The sequence below is a fragment of the Carcharodon carcharias genome, chromosome 6, assembly GCF_017639515.1.
Source record: "Carcharodon carcharias isolate sCarCar2 chromosome 6, sCarCar2.pri, whole genome shotgun sequence".
Lineage (NCBI taxonomy): Eukaryota > Metazoa > Chordata > Chondrichthyes > Lamniformes > Lamnidae > Carcharodon > Carcharodon carcharias.
In genome coordinates, this window is record NC_054472.1 from 46,858,965 (window position 1) to 46,877,628 (window position 18,664).

The 18,664-nt window shown below is 39.8% G+C and overlaps 1 protein-coding gene across 25 annotated transcripts in view; it reads left to right on the forward strand.

The window, feature by feature from the left end:
* lrrfip2 (leucine rich repeat (in FLII) interacting protein 2) overlaps positions 1-18,664 on the forward strand; it is a 210,193-nt gene that overhangs the window by 73,642 nt on the left and 117,887 nt on the right. For 14 of the 25 annotated variants that reach the window (XM_041189812.1, XM_041189811.1, XM_041189816.1 and 11 more), the window contains 3 exons: positions 4,264-4,311; positions 18,204-18,254; positions 18,350-18,397. The exons of 10 other annotated variants lie outside the window; for them this stretch is intronic. In XM_041189812.1, coding sequence (XP_041045746.1) covers positions 4,264-4,311; positions 18,204-18,254; positions 18,350-18,397 — 147 coding nt within the window. The remainder of the gene's footprint in view (positions 1-4,263; positions 4,312-18,203; positions 18,255-18,349; positions 18,398-18,664) is intronic. One more of the 25 variants, XM_041189819.1, reaches the window with a different exon arrangement.

Genomic DNA, 18,664 nt, shown 5'->3' on the forward strand with positions numbered 1-18,664 from the left:
TGAACTTGATCCAAGATTGTTTGTGGTAAATTGAGGCTTGTGTTACAAAATGATTGCTGATAATGGTGTGATTTTTATCAGGTCCTGATTGTTGTTTTATCATGAATACTGTACCATAAGAATGTCTAAACTGCTTTTATTTTTAGTTTCCTTCACAATTCTTTGTTGACTTTTTGTTATGAATTGTTTATCCTAGAATTGGGCAATTGCTGCACATTTTCATGTTAGTTTTTTTTTTCAGTTTGTTAATTTGCAAGGCATTTACAATGTTGACTTTGTTGAATTAATTCTACATTGGTCAGAAATAATTGCCATTACATCAGTTGGCTGATCAGCAAATCTTGCTGTACTCCTTGATTGCTTAACCGTTAGTTCCTCATTATGGGAAGTGCAGTGCATTGAAGTTGTGTGCTGTGTACTTTAAACCAGGCACTTCCATGTCAGAACATGTTGTGGACCTGTTGCTCTGATTTGTTTTCAATGCTTCAAGGAAGCAAGTACCCAGTATGTAACTGAATCTTCATATTAAAGAGGAAGATTAATTGGTTGTAGTCTCCTTTCCTTAATTAGTGTAAACTGCTCCCTGCCAATTCATAGAATAGTAGAGCACAGTCTTTCTGCGAGTATTCTGCTAGTATTCTGCGAGTTGCCTCACATCCTTTAAAAAGTACCTGGATGAGCACTTGGCACATCATAACATTCAAGACTATGGGCCAAGTGCTGGTAAATGGGATTAGGTAGGTAGGTCAGGTGTTTCTCATGTGTCGGTGCAGACTTGATGGGCCGAAGGGCCTCTTCTGCACTGTGATTCTGAGAGTACTTGCTGACTCTGAAATCTCATTCTTCAGGTTATAGAATTCAACTGTTGTTTTTCCAATTTTTGTGCTGAGAAAAGAAAAATTGGAAGGGAGAGTTCTTCCTTCCCACCACGACCTATCCCCCACCTGCACAAATTACACTGGTGTGCACATTCTGACTTTAAAGAGTTGGAAAACAAAGTTTTTAATATACAGTTATTGGGCTGAACTTGTGATGAAAATGAGGGACTTTAAAAGTGAGTGCTTCCCATTGGTGCTGTCGCTATTTTGCGGTCATTATAACCAACTGAATAGACTAAAGCTTTGTCTACTTGGTCTTCTATATCAGATGAGCGTCCATTGCTCTACTGGTGTGATAACTGTCTATTTTTTAATGGCAGTTATTCTGTGGCTGCTCTGAATGAGTGACTAATTGTGTCAGTCAGTCCATGGGTTTGGTTTGAGAAAGCTGTATCTCCTTGAATCTCACTTTTTTATGGCTAACAATTATTGTTTTACTGAGAGGTGGTTAAGCTAGATAATTGCATCCTGAGTAGCGGAATGTATCATTTGCGATCCCTCGTTTGTTATTTTGACTTGGGCATTGAATTGTTATTTAATTCATGGCCTTTTCTAGATAGGAGCAGTCACACACTGAAGAGTTTATAATTTGCCATTTGTGTATCAAGTATCCGCATCTACCCTGATCCGTGCAGGTGACGTTTAGAGTCGCTCTTGAGCTCCCTGAAAGATTGAAAGGCTGGATTGGAAAACCACAATCATAACACTCCTATTTAAGAAAGGAGGGAGACAGAAAGCAGAGAGCTATAATTATGACACTACCTATTCGAGAAAGGAGGGTGACAAAGCAGGAAACTAGAGGCCTGTTACCTTAGCATTTGTGATTAGGAAAATCTTGGAATCTATTATTATAGCAGTAATTGCAGGACATCTGGAAAATCATATTGCAATCAAGCAGAGTCAACATGACTTTATGAAAGGAAAATTGTGTTGGAAAAATTCAGGTGTTCTTTGAGGAATAAAGGGGAGCCAGTAGATGTAGTGTATTTGGATTTCCAAATGACACTTGATATGGTGCTACATTAAAAAAAAATCAAGATTAGTATAGTAGAGGAATGGCTAAAGAACAGAAAAAAGGATAATTTTCAGGACGGCAAACTAACTGGTGGGGTGCTGAAGGGTAGGGCCTCAACTATTTACAATCTTTATTAATGACGTGGATGAAGAGACCCAAGTGTATTGTAGCCGCATTTGCTGACAGGACAAGATAGTTGGGAAAGCAAGTTGAGGAGGACACAGAGTCTGCAAAGGGATAATAGGCTAAGTGAGTAAGCAAAAATTTGATAGAGAGAAAATGCAAAGTTATCTACTTCGGGAAGAATAGAGAAGCAGAATATTTAAATAGAGCAAGACTGGTATGGTGTGATACAGATTTGACTGTCCTTGTACACGAAACACCAGATGTTAGCATGCAAATAATTAGCAAGGTAAATAGCATGCCTTTATTGCAAGGGAGTGGGGTATAAAAATAGGGAAATCTTATTACAACTGCACAGGCCATTAGTAAGACCACACTTGGGAGTTCTGTGTACAGCTTTGATGCCTTTTCCTAAGGAAGGGCATACTTACATCAGAGCAGGTTCACTTGGTTGATTCCTGGAACAAAGGGGTTGTCTTATGAGAAAAGTTTGAGCAGGTTGAGCCAATACTCTCTGGAATTTAGAATGAGAGGTGATCTTATTGAAACATTAGATCTTGAGGGGGCTTGACAGGGTAAATGCTGGAGGATGTTTCCCCTCATGGGGGAACCTAGACCTGGGGAGCATAGTTTCAAAGTAAAGGGTTGCACCTTTAAGACTGAGATGAAGAATTTCTTTCCAAGATGATGAAGCTTTCAAGTTGTTGAGCCTGTGGCATGGAATATATTCAAGGCTGAGATAGATTCTTGAACTATGGAGGGGAGATGATTATGGGGAGCAGGCAGGAAATGGTTCAGGCTACAGTCAGATCAGCCATGATCCGAGTGACTGGTGGAGCCGGCTCAACGGGCTGTAAGGCTTACTCCATTTATTTATGTTCCTATCTCGTGAGAAGGGATCGTTCTTACCAATTCTGAATTGTTTCATTTTTCCAAATTGTGGCAAATTCTAATTCTTGTGAAGTTTGGAACCCTAAAGTACTGATGACATTGTGTAGCTATAAAACAATTTTTGATCAAAACTGAATGATCAAGACTTTTAAAAACGACAAATTGACAATTCTAGTGATATATCCATGAAACGCTTCATTTGATACCCATCTCCATTCAAATATTGATGAAAGAATACACAACAGAACTTGTGCATTTTGATTTTTAATATGAAACAAAAACAAAAGTTTAAATTCACTCTTTGCTTACTCTCTGGAATCTGGGAGCGCGTCCTTGAAATGAACCTATCATGTATTGAACTACAGGCCTTAATCGAGGATCTGTGCATGGCATTAATTATGTGATGTGGCTTGTTTCTTCAAAAGTGCCTATGTTGACTATTTCCCTCCCCTGAGTCCTGAACCCACCAGAGAGCAGTTTATACAGGAACTGTAATACTTTGAGACCTACTTGTGACTCTTGGTTGGAAAAATGTCCTGGTTGCTTTGGTGGAATAAATGACACTGCTGCTAAGCATTAGTGTCAAATGCATGCTATAAAATTGTTTAACTGGAGTTAGCCAATTAAGGTCGAACCAAAATTATTGGCACTGTCAGTCAACTGGGCCATGTTTGATTGCCCATCAGTCTTGCACCAATTATACAATGGAGCCCTGAACCTTCAAACTAAATTGGCAAACCTCCATTTAACCTTATTAAATGTGAGTTTTTTTGTCTATCTAGTTTTTTATAAAAATTGCTGCGACTTGTTCATTATTTACATTTGGTATTGTTTATATAGAGTTGAGTCGCGAGAGCGCAGCTCTACATTTGCAGCAATAAATGTATGTTATAATTACCTTCAAATGGGAAGAAAAGAACAGTATTAAAATACAACTGAACACTTGGCGTTGCAGAGTCATTTCAGGTAGCATTTGACGCCTCAAGTCTATGCCGACGACTCGTATTCTTTATTGTACTTGCATATTTATATTAGTGACTTTGTCCACGAGCCTTCTGGGATCATGTTGTTCAGTTCCAGGCCATGTGTGTATCTTGAAACTGCTTTTGATGATTTGATCTGCGAACTTTTTATTTCTTGTACAGCTTTTGTCTAAGACTCTGAAGATTGAGCTCTTTTAATTACTTAGTACTCAGTTGCCTTGCACAAACTGAACTTGGAACAAACGTCCGAACCTGTTGAACCTGAATTCAACAGAATCTGAAATTTGTTTTCTGTCATGTATTTGTATTGATCAGAGTTGTCAATATTTTAGGCAAAAAAAAATTTCTTTTTCTCTCGCCCCTTTCCTTTTAGATTTATCGCTCATCAGGCAGAAAATGGGGAGAGATCCACCAATGGATGGTACGGTGCCTGATGTTGGGTGCTGGTGTGCATTAATGCCTGATATTTAATTACTAACTTATGCATTTTGATAAGTGCATCTGCTTACTTGTAGTACATTTGTCTGGCTTAACAGGATGTTTTTGTTTTAATTAGTGTAAAAGATTGACACATCAATGATTGATGTAAGATAGAGAATTCAAATGTTGCAGCAACAAGTGGTCTAACTGTGTGCAAACAAAACAAAAGAATTCATTTCTCATTTCTGCTTTGGGGCATGAGGATTTTCCTTTCCATTACTAAGATTACCTGATTCCCCAGAAGAGATATTGGTGTTGAGGATTTAAATTTACCTTTTTGGGCAGGTAATTGAATTTTTTGTTGAGTGAATGCCCAACTTTTCTAATGGTTCCTATTTTAAAAATCTGGGCATGCAGTGGTTACTAAATGCAGGAAACCATCAAGACATGAGCCTTTACAGCAATATCTTTTGCTGCATTTCTAATAACCCTGAGTTCCATTTGTTGATGACAACCTTTGAAATCCATTTAGGCTTTTTGTTCCACAACCTGTGCAGATAATCTGTTCATGTACTTGGCACACCCTTTTACACAAAATTAGAAGTTCTTCCTGCATTTCTTGATTTGTTAATTTGTAAACTCTGTACATAGCAAATAAATTTACTTGAATTCAGTGGAAACCCTTCATAATTTTTAGCACATCCTTCCTTCTGTACCCTAGCCCCCCAATGCCAGTCAGTCTTCTCTTGACAAAAGAATAAAAAGCCAGGGTAGTCAATCTTTACTCAGTTCATTCTCTTAACTTATGGTGTCTGCCTTGTATGTAACCCTTCTCTATACCATCTCTAATAACTGAATATTCTTTTCCAAACAGGGTGACCAAAATTATAAGCAGTTATTCCAGGTCTGGCCTTAGCAGAGCCAAATAGTTTCAAAATGACATCTCTGAATTTGTTACACACCTTATTATGCAGTCATACATTGTTTTCTTTAACAGCCGAGGAGCATGGTACCGATGTTTTCGTGGTCTAATGATTGAAACCCGAAGATTTCCACCCTGCTCTTCATACCTTAATGACGTTCCCATTTAGCATGAACCTTCCCTCTGTGACATTCAACCTTGCATTTCCCAGTATTAAATTTAATTTCCTCTTCACCACCATTGGTCAAGCTTGTCAAAAAACCGTAAAAGCTTGTGTGCATTATTTGCTAACCCTCCCAGTTTGATACTGTCTGCAAGTGTGAAAATTTTGGCAACAATTGTTCCTCTAATTGTTTATAAAAATTAATAGCGCCACCACCAGAAAATCTTTTAACACTCTAGGATAAATGCACATGCACTAACACTCATTGTCTACCAACCAGTTGTCAATTCATTTTAGTGCATTGCTATTTAACAGACTATTAAGAGTCAAATCCCTTGCTGCAATTCTCTCTCCCCCTCTCCCTCTATCTCTCCCTGCTTCTCTCTCTCTTGCTCTATCCCTCTTGCGTGTCCTTTTAAGGCTTATATGTCTGTATTTGATGGTTAATCCATCCCCCTTTCCTTTGATGGGAGTCACACTTGTTATTTTCCTGTCTTCTGGAAAGTGTTCCTTTTCCTGTGAACTCTGCGAAATATCTGCAAGAAGACTTCCAATGTTTTGAGCCATTTCCTTCAGAACCTTGGGATGAAAGTTATCATCGCTTTCTTCTGGATAGCTCACAAAACCCTATGGTTTGGTACAGTCCTGTTTTAGATATAGCCACAACACTGAGTGAGAACGCATCATTCATCAGCATTTTGTTTTTATAGTGACGTGTTACAGGGAGACGAGTAGATGCTCTGCGCCCTTCATCCATTATAATAGAATATGAATTCTGTGTATGTTGCATTGAGGCTGTTCTGCCGTGTTACACTTTATCCTCTGTCTTTATGGTCTGTTTCTTTACTATTCTTTTTGGGCTTGGCGCCATATCATTTTTTTGTTTGTATTTGCTGTGATCTTGTCTGCTTTTGTCTCGAAGCAACTCAGCTGCATTTCAGAACATGGGCTTTTGTTTAGTGCAGGCAGAAGGGATATTATGGTGCTCACTCAACTGGCACAACAATGTCAAAATCATGGCGGAGATTCCCAACGTGACTTCTCTTATTTTGGTGATAGCCTTATCAGTTCTATTTGAAGTGTGAATTGAAGTTAAGGGATGCAGGAGACAATATTAGTGTTCTTGCGAAGTGTTCTGGTGAGTACAAGACAAAAAGCTTTGATATGTCTCTTTTATCAGCAGTACTTAAGTTCTGTGCGACCAGACAATATTCATGTTAATGCTTATGATTTCTTAGATTGGGTTGCATTCTGTTCTTGGGAGATGTCTTGACCAATGTTCTTTAGCAAGCAGTTACGGACAGAAGCCTGAGTAGCACAACAAGGATACGTAAGGAATAATCTCCAGTATTTATAGGGCCCAACAGGACTGAAGGTTAAATTTAGTTTTCAAAGGAGGAGTTGATATTCAACTGATAGTTGAGCTTTCTGTTATTTATAGACCTGCCTCAAAAAATATAATCACAACTTAGAGCAGAGATCAGCTTCCGGCATGTTAGAGTAGCCGTTTGGTTAATTTTTAAGCTTGTTCTGTGACTTAAAGATCAGTAACTTCTTGATTCATAGTTACTACTTTGATTTCCAACAGGGCAGAAACTGAGTTTCTAAAATTAGCCCCCAGACTCTTAATGTTGGTGAGGTGAAAGAAATATCTGCCAGGATCTCCAATACTGATTGCTGCCCTTGCAGAAGTATTGGTGATAGCTGAATTGTTTTTGGTTGTGGTGTCCTCCATAGATTAATAGCCTGCAAACTCTCCTGATTAATCTCAAGGGCATTTGACTATAGTTTTTTTATAAACTTTTATATATAAAGGTACACTATGTGAATTGTTGCCACATTAAAAGTACATTGCGCAATTAGAAACAAATAGAATTTGATGCATTAGGTTAATTTGACAGATTTCTTTGGCTGAAATCAGATGCCAAGCACTGAAATGCAAAGGAACATAGTTCTGGCGAGGATGTAAAATTCTTTCTCCCTTAAAGTTTTCTCGCTACTATGGTGAATATCTGCCATATGTTGCTTGAGATGCATACCAAATGCACTATTTTCTAGTTTTGGCTGCTGCCCTCACTTTCCTATACCAAAACTGTTATAGAATCATCCAGGAGAGCAAGGCTAACTTCTGGCTTTTATTTACTGCCAACCACCTCCTTAACTTCTTTTCCCTGCACCTTTGCTTCTGAAATCTATTGTGCAGAACTCATGGTCTTTTATCTCCTTCTGTTATCTCATTTGAATTTACCCTTATGTGTAACTAATTTCCAAATCATTCTGTTGAAAAATGGCCGAAATATGGAAAATATATATTCCTGTTTTTGGGTCCTTGCTTCTGTATTGATTCTGCTGTGTTTTGCACTGTTGAATTGCACCTGCTTTGTCTTGGCCCACTTACTTAAAAAAAAAATTGGCATCTTGAAATAAGTTACAATATTCTCAGCATTTTCCCTGTCTGATTTTAGCAACATTTATGAAACTGAGATATCTGTTCCTCTTCATTTAATGTATGGTGGAATCCCCTTGTATGTCCTAATGCAGGCGACCTCCTCCTTGCTGAATCATTGAAATTGAAAGAGGGAAAATATAAAGTACTATTCACATCCTAAAACATCGCAAAATGATTTGAAGTACTTTTGAAGTGCAGTCACTATTGTAGGAAGTGCGGCAGCCAATTTGTGCATTGCAAAACCCCACAAACATCTGAGGTAAATGACCACATTACCTCTTGATTGTGTGATAAATATTGACCAAATCTCCTCTAAACTAATTTGAATTGTCATGCTGACATGAGATAACATGCCTTGGTTCAAATATTCATTCAAAAGATAACTTTCAACTGTGCAAAACCATCTCAGCACTGCACTGTCAGCTTAGATTTTGTGTTTAAGTTTGCAGAGTGGGACTTGAGAACACAACCTTCTGATTCAGGATTGAGCTACTGCTGATACCAGCAGATATCTTCAAATTTCGATTCAACAGGTTCAAATTTACCTTGGCTCAAATTTTGGATATGAGAATGTGAGTACTTGAATGGCAGGTAATTGAAGTTCCATTGAAGCATGGATCCACGATTCCAGCTCCTTCACAGCTTGAAAAGTTCCTATTCATAGCTTCTTCCTGAATTGACAAATATTCTGACCATCATAACAGTTTACTACTTATCCCATGACTCCTTAGCTTAAACTTCGAATTATATAACTATTGACTGTTTTTGTTCCAGTCCTGGTGAGCATCACTGAATGTTTTCCCCATCAATCTGAAAAAATGACCATTCACCATATCTTTATGTTTTCTATCCCTTAGCCATATATGTATCCACATTGTCACTTTAGCAAAATTACAGCCTGAGGGACTAAACTGTCAATTATGTGGTACTTTTGACACTCACCTCGTTCTATCTCCATTACGTTACCCAACACTGCCCCTATCTCAGCTCATGGGCTACTGAGAAACCCTCATCCATCCCTTTATTATCTCTAGACTTGATGACTACAACACATTTATGGTCAACCTTTCACATTGTACCCTCTCAACTTGAGACCCATCCAAAACTCTGTTGCTTCTGTCCTTAGGTGTAGTCCCTTTTACCCAACACTCCCGTGCTTGCTGACCTAAGCTGGCTTCAGCTAAGAAACACCCTAATTTTAAAATTGGTCTCTTTGTTTTAAAGTCCCTCAATGGCTTTATCCCTCCTACCTCTTAATCTCCTGCAGCACCAAACCCTTTGGATATTTGTACTCCTTTACTTCTGACCTCTTGAACACCCTTGATTTTATTTACTCCACCTTTTGGTGGCCTTCAGTTTCCTAGGTCTGAGGCTCTGGAATTCTCTCCCAAAATCTGTCTTCCTCCTCTTCCTTTTAAGATGCTTCTCTTTGTCCAAGCTTTGGGTCATCTGCCCTAATACCTGGTGTGGCTAGGTGTCAAACTTTGCTTCATAAGGCTACTGTGAAGCACCTTGAAATATTATGTTCCGTTAAATGCACTGTAAATTATTGTTGTTGTTGGCCATACACACATCAACTCCGCCCCCTCATCAATCATTATTTGATCGAAGAATTCAATCAAATTGGCATGTGTGACTTGCCTTTAATAAATCTGTGCAGACGTAAGTAAATCATACAAGCTTGAATTTATTGGCTCAAGTTCCAAGTACCAAATAATTTTGTCCCATATTATTGTCCCTGAAAATTCTCCCACTGATGTTATGCTGATTGGATTGGCCTATAATTTCTGGGTTCATCTCTCTCTCCCAATTTAGAGCACGGGCGGAGCATTTGTAATCCTTCAGTTCTCTGACAATACCCCCATATCTAAGAAAGATTGTAAGATTGTGGTCGAGCTCTGCAATTTCTAACCTTGCCTCCCTCAAGAACCTACAATGTAAACCTATCTGGACCAGGTGACTTGTACTTTGAGGATTGTCAACCATTTTAGTCCTCCCCTTTATCAATTTGTATTCAGCCTTATTACTGCTGCCTTTGTTACTGTGACATTGCTAGCATCCTCTTTTTCAGTAAAGATAGATGCAAAGTGCTCATTTCGTACTTCAGCCAGGCTCATAAGATCACTTCCTTTTTGGTTCCTTGTGAGCTCCATCTTTCCTTTGGCTGCTTTTGAACTATTTATCCGTTCATAATGGATTTCTGGGTTCTTGTATGTTGGTTAATCTATTCTCATACTTCCTGCCTTTGTAATTCCGTTTTTTAAATGTCTCCTTTCTACTTTCTATATTCAGCTTTATTTTCCACTGTATTATGAACTTTGCATTTATCAAAAGCCTCTTTTTTCTGATTTATTTCAACCTCTCTCCCTTTAGTTCTCCCGAGAGCTCGAGATTTTAATGCCCTTCATTTCCCCTTTGTAGGAATGTCCTTTTGTTCCAGACCTCTTCTCTTTGAAGCCTCCCATTGCTCAATTGGAGTTTTACCTACCAATTTTTGATTCCAGTCCACTTGGGTCAGAACCCTTTTCAACTCAGAATTATCTATTCTGTTAATTATTTTCACGTTTAATTGTAATTTGACCTTGTTTATAACTAGTCCAGACTGGATATTGTGATCACTGCGTTCTCAATGTTCCCCTACTCAAACATCCACCATTTGCCCTGCTTTATTCCCCAGATTTAGATCCTAGACTTCCTTTCAAGAAAGTTCTCATACACATTTTAGGAATTCCTCCCCATCTTTGTTCTTAAAACTGACGATCCCAATCGATATTAGAATAAGTTATCTCCCCCCATTAACACTACTAAATAATTCTTTCTATAATTTGTATGCAATTATATTGCCCCAGGACTAACATTGTGCTAATCAGACATGGGTTCAATCTTAAAAAAAAAAATAGGCTAAGCACATTTATCCACTATTTCAGAGTTTTTTTTGTGAAACTCAAATAACATTATCAGAAGTGCAATACTATGGATATTGGAAATCTGATAGATTGAAGAAGTTGGGACCTTTTTCTTTGGAGAGAGATGGTCGAGAGGAGATTTGAAAGAGGTATTCAAAATCATGAGAGGTCTGGACAGTGTAGTTAGGGAGAAACTGTACCCAATCGTAGAAAGATTGAGAATCAGAGGGCAATGATTTAATTGGCAAAAAAAGCAATGGAGACATGAGAAACTTCTCACGCAGTGAGTGGTTAAGACCTGGAATTTGCTGCCTAAGAGTGTGGTGGAGGCAGGTTCAGTCAAGACATTCAAGAGGGAACTGGATTATTATCTGGAAAGGAAGAATGTGCAGGGCTGTGGAGAGATGTTGGGGAAGTGGCACTAGGTGAATTGCTCATTCAGAGATACAGTGTAGACACGACAGGTCAAATGGCCTCTTTTTGTGCTGTAAAGATTCTGTAAATCTGAAATAAAAGCAGAAAGTGCTGGAAAGACTCAGCAGATCAGGCAGCATTTGTGGAGAGAGAAGCAGAGGTACCACTTCAGTTTGATAACCTTACTGTAGAATTAGAAAAAATTATAAGATAAAAGGAGTTTGAAGAAAGAGACGGGAAAGCAGGGAGGGGAAGATGGAACAAAGTGGGGAAGGTGTTGGTAAGGTGGGAGGCAGGAAAGATTAAATAATAAAAGTAATACTAATGTAAGGCAAAATAGGATAGCAATAGGACAAGTAAATAAAGAAAAGATAGAGCTGTGGTTTTCAAACTGGGTTCATGGACCCCTGGGGTCCACAAAATAATTTGATAGCGACTCATTGTTACGGTGATGCTTATCGTGCACTCGCTGTTATTTTGATTTCCTCCACTTGGGTGCTGCAGTCCAGAGCAGGGCATTCTGGTTTGGGACCCTCATGCATTCTCACAGTAAGACAAGGCAAGCGATCACTGGGTAGGAACTGCGGCAGACGTAGGAGCAGAAGTAGGCCATTCAGCCCATCGAGTCTGCTCTGCCATTCAGTAAGATGACGGCTGATCTGATAATCCTCAACTCCACTTTCCTGCCTTTTCCCCATAACCCTTGATTCCCTTACTGATTAAAAATCTGCCTATCTCAACCTTGAATATACTTAACAACCTAGCCTCTACAGCCCTCTGCCGTAAAGAATTCCACAGAATGACTACCTCTGAGAGAAGAAATTCCTCTTCATCTCTGTTTTAAATGGGCACCCCCTTACTCTGAGATTATGCCCTCTGGTCCTAGCCTCTCCCACAAGGGGAAACAACCTCTCAGCATCTACCCTGTCAAGCCCCGAAGAATTTTATATGTTTCAATAAGGTCGCCTCTCATTCTTCTAATGTCCAATGAGTATAGGCCCAACCTACTCAACCTCTCTTCATAAAAAAATCCCTCCATACCCAGGACCAATCTAGTGAACCTTCTCTGGACTGCTTCCAACACCGATATATCTTGTTTTTATCACCGATATATCTTTCCTTCGATAAAGGGACCAATATTGTTCACAGTATTCTAGGTGTGTTCTAAGTTGTGCCTTGTACAGTTTTAGCAAGACTTCCCTTTTTTTATACTCCAATCCCTTTGAAATAAAGGCCAGCATTTCATTTGCCTTCCCTATTACCAGCTGGACTTGTATGTTAGCTTTTTGTAATTCATGCACAAGGGCTCCCAAATCCCTTGTGTTGCAGCTTTCTGCAGTTTTTCTCCATTTAAATAATATTCAGCTCCTCTATTCTTCCTGCCAAAGTGCACAACCTCACATTTTCCCACATTATATTCCATCTGCCAGGTTTTTGACCTCTCACTTAACCTGCCTATAGCTCTCTGTAGACTCTGTGTCATCCTCACCACTTGCCTTCCCACCTATTTTTGTGTCATCCACAAACTTGGTGATAGTACATTCACCTCCCTTATCCAAGTCATTAATACATATTGTAAATCATTGTGGCCCCAGCACTGATCTCTGTGGCACTCCACTGGTTACAGGTTTACTATCCTGAAAATGCCCCCCTTGTCCCTACTATCTGTCTTCTATTAGTTAGCCAATCCCCATCCTAATATACTACCCCCAACACCATGGGCTGTTATTTTATTAAGTAGCCTTATGTGTGGTACCTTATCGAGTGCCTTTTGGAAATCCAAATATATTACATCTACTGGTTCCCCTTTATATATCTTGCTTGTTACCTCAGAATTCTAATAAATTTGTCAGGCATGATTTCCATTTCATGAAGCCATGCTGACCCTGCTTGATTATATTATGCATTTCTAAATGCTCTGCTATTACATTCTTTATAATAGACTCTAACATTTTCCCAATGACGAATTGTTAAGCTAATTGGCCTATGGTTACCTGTTTCTTGCGTCTCTTTTTGAATAAGAGGTTACATTGGCAGTTTTCACATCTTCTGGGACTTTTCCAGAATCTAAGGATTCTTGGAAGATTACCACCAGTGCATCCACTATCTCTGTAGCTACTTCCTTTATCCTAGGATGCAACCCATCAGGTCCACGGGACCTATCAACCTTTTAGCCCCATTAGTTTCCCTAGTACTATTTCTCTAGTGCTAGTTATTGTATTTATTTCCTCCTTTGCCCCCCCCCCCCCAACAATTTTGCCCTTGATTATTTAGTATTTTTGGAATGCTGTTAGTACCTTCTACCATGAATACTGAAGCAAAGTATTTATTCAACTCCTCTGCCATTTTCTGGTTCCCTATTATTATTTCCCTAGCCTCATTTTCTATGGGGCCTATGTGTACTTTGGCCTCTCTCTTCCTTTTTATATATTTAAAGAAGCTCTTACTGTCTGTTTTTGTATTACTTGCTAGTTTACCCTCAAAGTTTATTTTCTCCCTCATTTTTTGGTTATCTTTTGGTTTTTAAAACTTTCTCAATCCTCTGGCTTACCACTAACCTTTGCTGCATTGTATGTTTTTTCTTTCAATTTGATACTATCCTGAACTTCCTTGGTTTACCATGGTTGGGTTACCCCCTTACTAGAATCCTTCTTCCTCACAGGGATATATCTTTGTTGTGAGTCCTGGACTATTTTCTTAAATGCCTGCAACTGTCTTTTCTGCTAAACTCCTTTCCCAGTCCACTCCAGCCAATTCTGCCCTCATTCCATTGTAATTACCCTTATTTAAGTTTAGCACAGTTGTTTCCGACCTAAGTTTCTCACACTCAAACTGAATGCTAAATTCTACCATGTTATGGTCACTGTTTTCGAGGGGATCTTTTACTCTGAGATCATTTATTAAACCTGCCTCATGACACATTTCCAGATCCAAAGTAGCCTGATCCCTGGTTGGATCCACAACATATTGTTCTAGGAAACTGTCCCGAATGCACTCTATGAAATCTTGCTTGTGGCTACCGTTGCCAATTTGACTTTCCCAATCTACATGAAAATTTAAGTCACCCTTGATTAATGTACTGCCTTTTTTACATGCCCTCATTATCTCCTGATTTATTCTCTGTCCTACAGCACAGCTACTGTTAGGAGGCCTATAGACTACTCCATCAGTGTCTCCTTCCCCATGTTATTTCTTACCTCCACCCATATGGATTCTACATCTTCAGATCCAAGATCATTTTTTGCTGTCGTACTTATTCCAACTCATACCCCACTACCCTTTCTTTCCTGCCTGTCCTTTCATAAACTCATACTCCTGAATATTTGGTGCCCAGCTTTCATCTCCTTGTAACCACATCTCTGTAATGTCTATAAGATTAACCTCTGTTGGGGCCGTTAATTCATTTATTTGTTCTGAATACTACGTGCATTTAAGTAAAAAGCCATTAATTTTTCCTTATCATTTTTCCCCCTTTGACCCTATTTGCTGCTTTTTAAAAAATGTTTGGACACTCCGTCTCTTCCTGTCACAGTCTGGGTATCATAACCTATAAAGTTGCCTTCCAATTCTGCCATATCCCTTTGTTTTGTAAGCATATGTTTCCCCTCTCCAGAACCCTCCCCCAGCCCCCCCCATTTAGTTTAAAGCCCCCTCTACAGCCCTGGTTATTCAATTCACCAGGTCACTGGTCCCAGCACGGTTCAAGTGAAGCCCATCGCATCAGAACAGCTCCCTTCTACCCCAGTACTGGTGCCAGTGCCTCATGAACCGAAACCCATTCTTCCCACACCAATCTTTGAGCCATGCATTTCACTCGTTGACTTTATTTACCCTATGCCAGTTTGCCTGTGGCTCAGGTAGTAATCCCGAGATTATTATCCTGGAGGTTCTGCTTTTTAATTTAGCTCCTAACTATTCAAATTCCTTCAGCAGAACCTCCTTTCTAGTCCTATCAATGTTGTTAGTACCAACGTGGACAATGACACCCTTCCCTCCCACTCCAAGTCCTCTCCAGCCCTGAGGAGATGTCCTTAACCCTGGCACCAGGTAGGCAACACAGCCTTCAGGACTCACACTCATGGCAGAGAAGAGTATCTGTCCCCCTAATTATACTGTCCCCTACCACTATTACATTCCTATTTCCTTCCCCCACTTGAATGGCTCTCTGTACTACTTTGTCAGTTCGCTCATCCTCCTTGCAGTCACTGCTCTCATCCGCACAGCTTGCAAGAACTTCATAGCTGTTGGACAGTTGCAGGGACCGAGGCTCCTTGAGCGCTACCCCCTGGGTCACCATACCTGCTTCACCTGCAGTCACACCCTCCTGTCCCTGATCACAGATCAAATTTGAATGACCTAATCTGAAGGGTATGACCTAATCTGAGGAGCACAGTGTCCAGGTAACTTTTCCCCCTCCCCAGTGTGGCGCAGTGTCTGCAGCTCGGACTCCAGCCCTTCAACTCAGATCCGAAGTTCCTCGAGCTGCAAACATTTAATACAGATGTGTTTGCTCTGGATCACCTTGGTGTCCAGCAGCTCTCACATGCAGCAGAAACACATCGCCCGCCCTGCCATCGCTAGCATATTTTACTTAATTTATTACTTCATTACTCTAGCATCGCAGCTCTTTACACTTGCTGGTGTTAAAAAATAATTACAATATTGATCCTATGCTTGACAAGCTATTTTTAAGAAGAGAAAAAAGACCAGAGACCTAAATACAAACTAAAGACCTTACTTTTACTTTAAAGCCAAGAACTACTCACCAATCCGACTCATCAATCAGCTGCTCTCGGAGCTCTTTTCCCTCTCGCGCCCTTTAATGGTCTCTCGTCTCTCTCTCTCCTTGCTCTTTGAGAGGAGGTGCGAGGTCCCAAAGAGACCAGGAATGAATTTATGGGATTGGGTAGGAAGGTGTTGCCACATCAGGCTTACCCAAAAGCCTACAATGCTGATCAAGTTGAGTTTATTCACGAAGTACGTCAACTGGGCCAGTGACTGTACTCAAGACTAAATGACTGAAGATGTCTTGATGGCAGAAATATCACACGCCAGCACGTCAATGATATTCCAGTGCAGACAAGCTAGTAAAAAACCAAGGAGGAGAAAGAAGATCCTGAAACACTCAGCACTCTGCGGTGAGTAGGCAGGCAGTGTAGAGTTGCACCTAAAATGGTAGTTCTGTCGAAGGGTCATGAGGACTCGAAACATCAACTCTTTTCTTCTCCGCCGATGCTGCCAGACCTGCTGAGTTTTTCCAGGTAATTCTGTTTTTGTTTTGGATTTCCAGCAACTGCAGTTTTTTGTTTTTACCTAAAATGGTAGCATTGTTCCCAATAGGAGCCATGCCAGGAAGAGCAGAGAGATGTCATACGGTGAAGCATTCAGCTATCAAGTTGCTGAATCTGTGGAGTTATCTTTCAGCTGAAGGGAATATATAAGTTTTCATATCACCAACTTACCAGTGTTTGTATCAGATAGCTCTGGCATAATTCCATGCAAGTCCCTTTAACAGGACACAGATAAACTTTACATTCAAAAATTTGAATGTGCAAGGTGTTTTTAGTATTATATCAAAATTGGAAGGGTCCGTGATTAATTCCCTCGAAAAGGGGTCCTTCAACCAAAAGCATTTCTGAACTAAAGTTAAAGACGCAAATAGGAAGAGCAAAATCATGACCAACACTGTCGACCAAAATAATTAGGTAGAAATTATGATCTGAAATTGTTGAACTCAGTATTGAATTGAAAAAAAATTGCTCAATGTAAAATGAGGCCCTGTTCCCCAAGCTTACGTTGGAACAGTGTTGGAAGCCAAGGTCACTGTTGTGAGACGGAAAATTAAAACGACAGGTGGCTGGAAACTTGGGGTTACACTTGCTGACTGAACGGAGGTATTCTGCATAAAGGTCATCCAATCTTCATTTAGTCTCACCAGTGGAGATGACACTGTATCGTGAACAATGACTACAGTAATTAAATTGAAAGAAATAAAAGTAAATTGCTGATTCATCTGGGAGGAATACGTGGGACATTCTACGGTGGGAAGAGAAGATGTGTTGCATCTCATGCTTGCATGGGAGGCGAGTTTTGGGGTGACTGAGGATGGAACCACATTGTCACAGAGGGAATTCTGATAGGAAGGAAAAGGTGCTTGGTAGAAGTGCTTAGGTGACAGATATGGCAAAGGGTGATGCTTTGACTGGATGCCAGTGGGTTGGTCCTTAGAGCCTGGGGAAAAGTTGAGAGCAGAAGTGTGGGAAATGAGTGGTATGGACATGGGCAAAGGCCATGTCGGCTACGGTGGAAAGGAATCCTCGGATGAGGACAAAGAAAGACAATACAAGAAACACTGGTGTGAAAGCTGGTGTTGCCAGAGCAGATGTAACGAGTTGGAAAAACTGGGAGATGATTGATAAGACTTCTTACTGGAAGCACCGTGTGAGCATATGTAGCCAAGATGGCTGACAGAGTCAGTGAGTTTATAGCGGATATTGGTTGAGAGCTGATCCCTGGAAATTGAGGCAGATGTCAAGGAAGGGAGAGCCCCTGCAGCATAATTAAGCTATTAAGAAAATTGGTACTAATTAAATATCCAGATTAAGTTGATGCAGTTTGTGCTGCAAGTAATCATTGTCTGGACCATAGTTAATTGGATTTTTTTTTGTTCTGCTGTGGAGTGGGCACTCCCAGAAAAGATTGTTAATGGAATTAGAGATTTCTTGGATTCAACAATGGTCAGTTACTTTAGACGAAGTGAGTTTGGAAAAATATTGAGTGCCAGAACACCTTGTGTTTTGCCAAACACGAACCCCATAAACCACTACTGTTTGCATAGCCTGATCTTCACTTTGCTTCTGCCCTGCATAAACAATCTCTAATACTTTGTGTACGTTTTTTAAAAGAAATACACATTTGATTGCTGTCTTTTGAACATAATGAACTTTTGCACGACTTGAAAGATGGGAAATTCTTTGGTGCTGTTGTTTGATGGTATGTTCAGTTGTGTTTCTGATCTTGTTCACTGTCTTCTTCCCAGGAGAATACAGAGCATGCCAAGCATTCTTATAGGCCTAGCCGGCATCACCTGGTTTGTAAAAACAAAACTTTATTTTTTCATTTTCATAGATGAGACTATTTTCATAGTTAAATCTATTCTCATTTATTTTCCTTTTTATTTATCAGGCAGCAAGTGATGATGCCCTCTCTGTTTGCAGTGCTAACAACCAAAGGGTTAGTACTTCACTTGAGATCCATCAGTAGTACTGGCCATCCTTCTACTGGTTCATCTTAGAAACAAGGCATTTTATTTTACATACCTGAAAATAGCATAGAGTATAATTTGCAAATTGTCTCTATAGTTTGGTTGTTAATCTATAAATAATGCAATCTGTCAAAGGATGAAAGGTGGGGAAGATGGAAACAAGTGAGTACAGATCTTTGATCTTTGGTTCTTGAGCAAAAACAGAAAATACAACCTCCACTAACTAGAATGGAAAT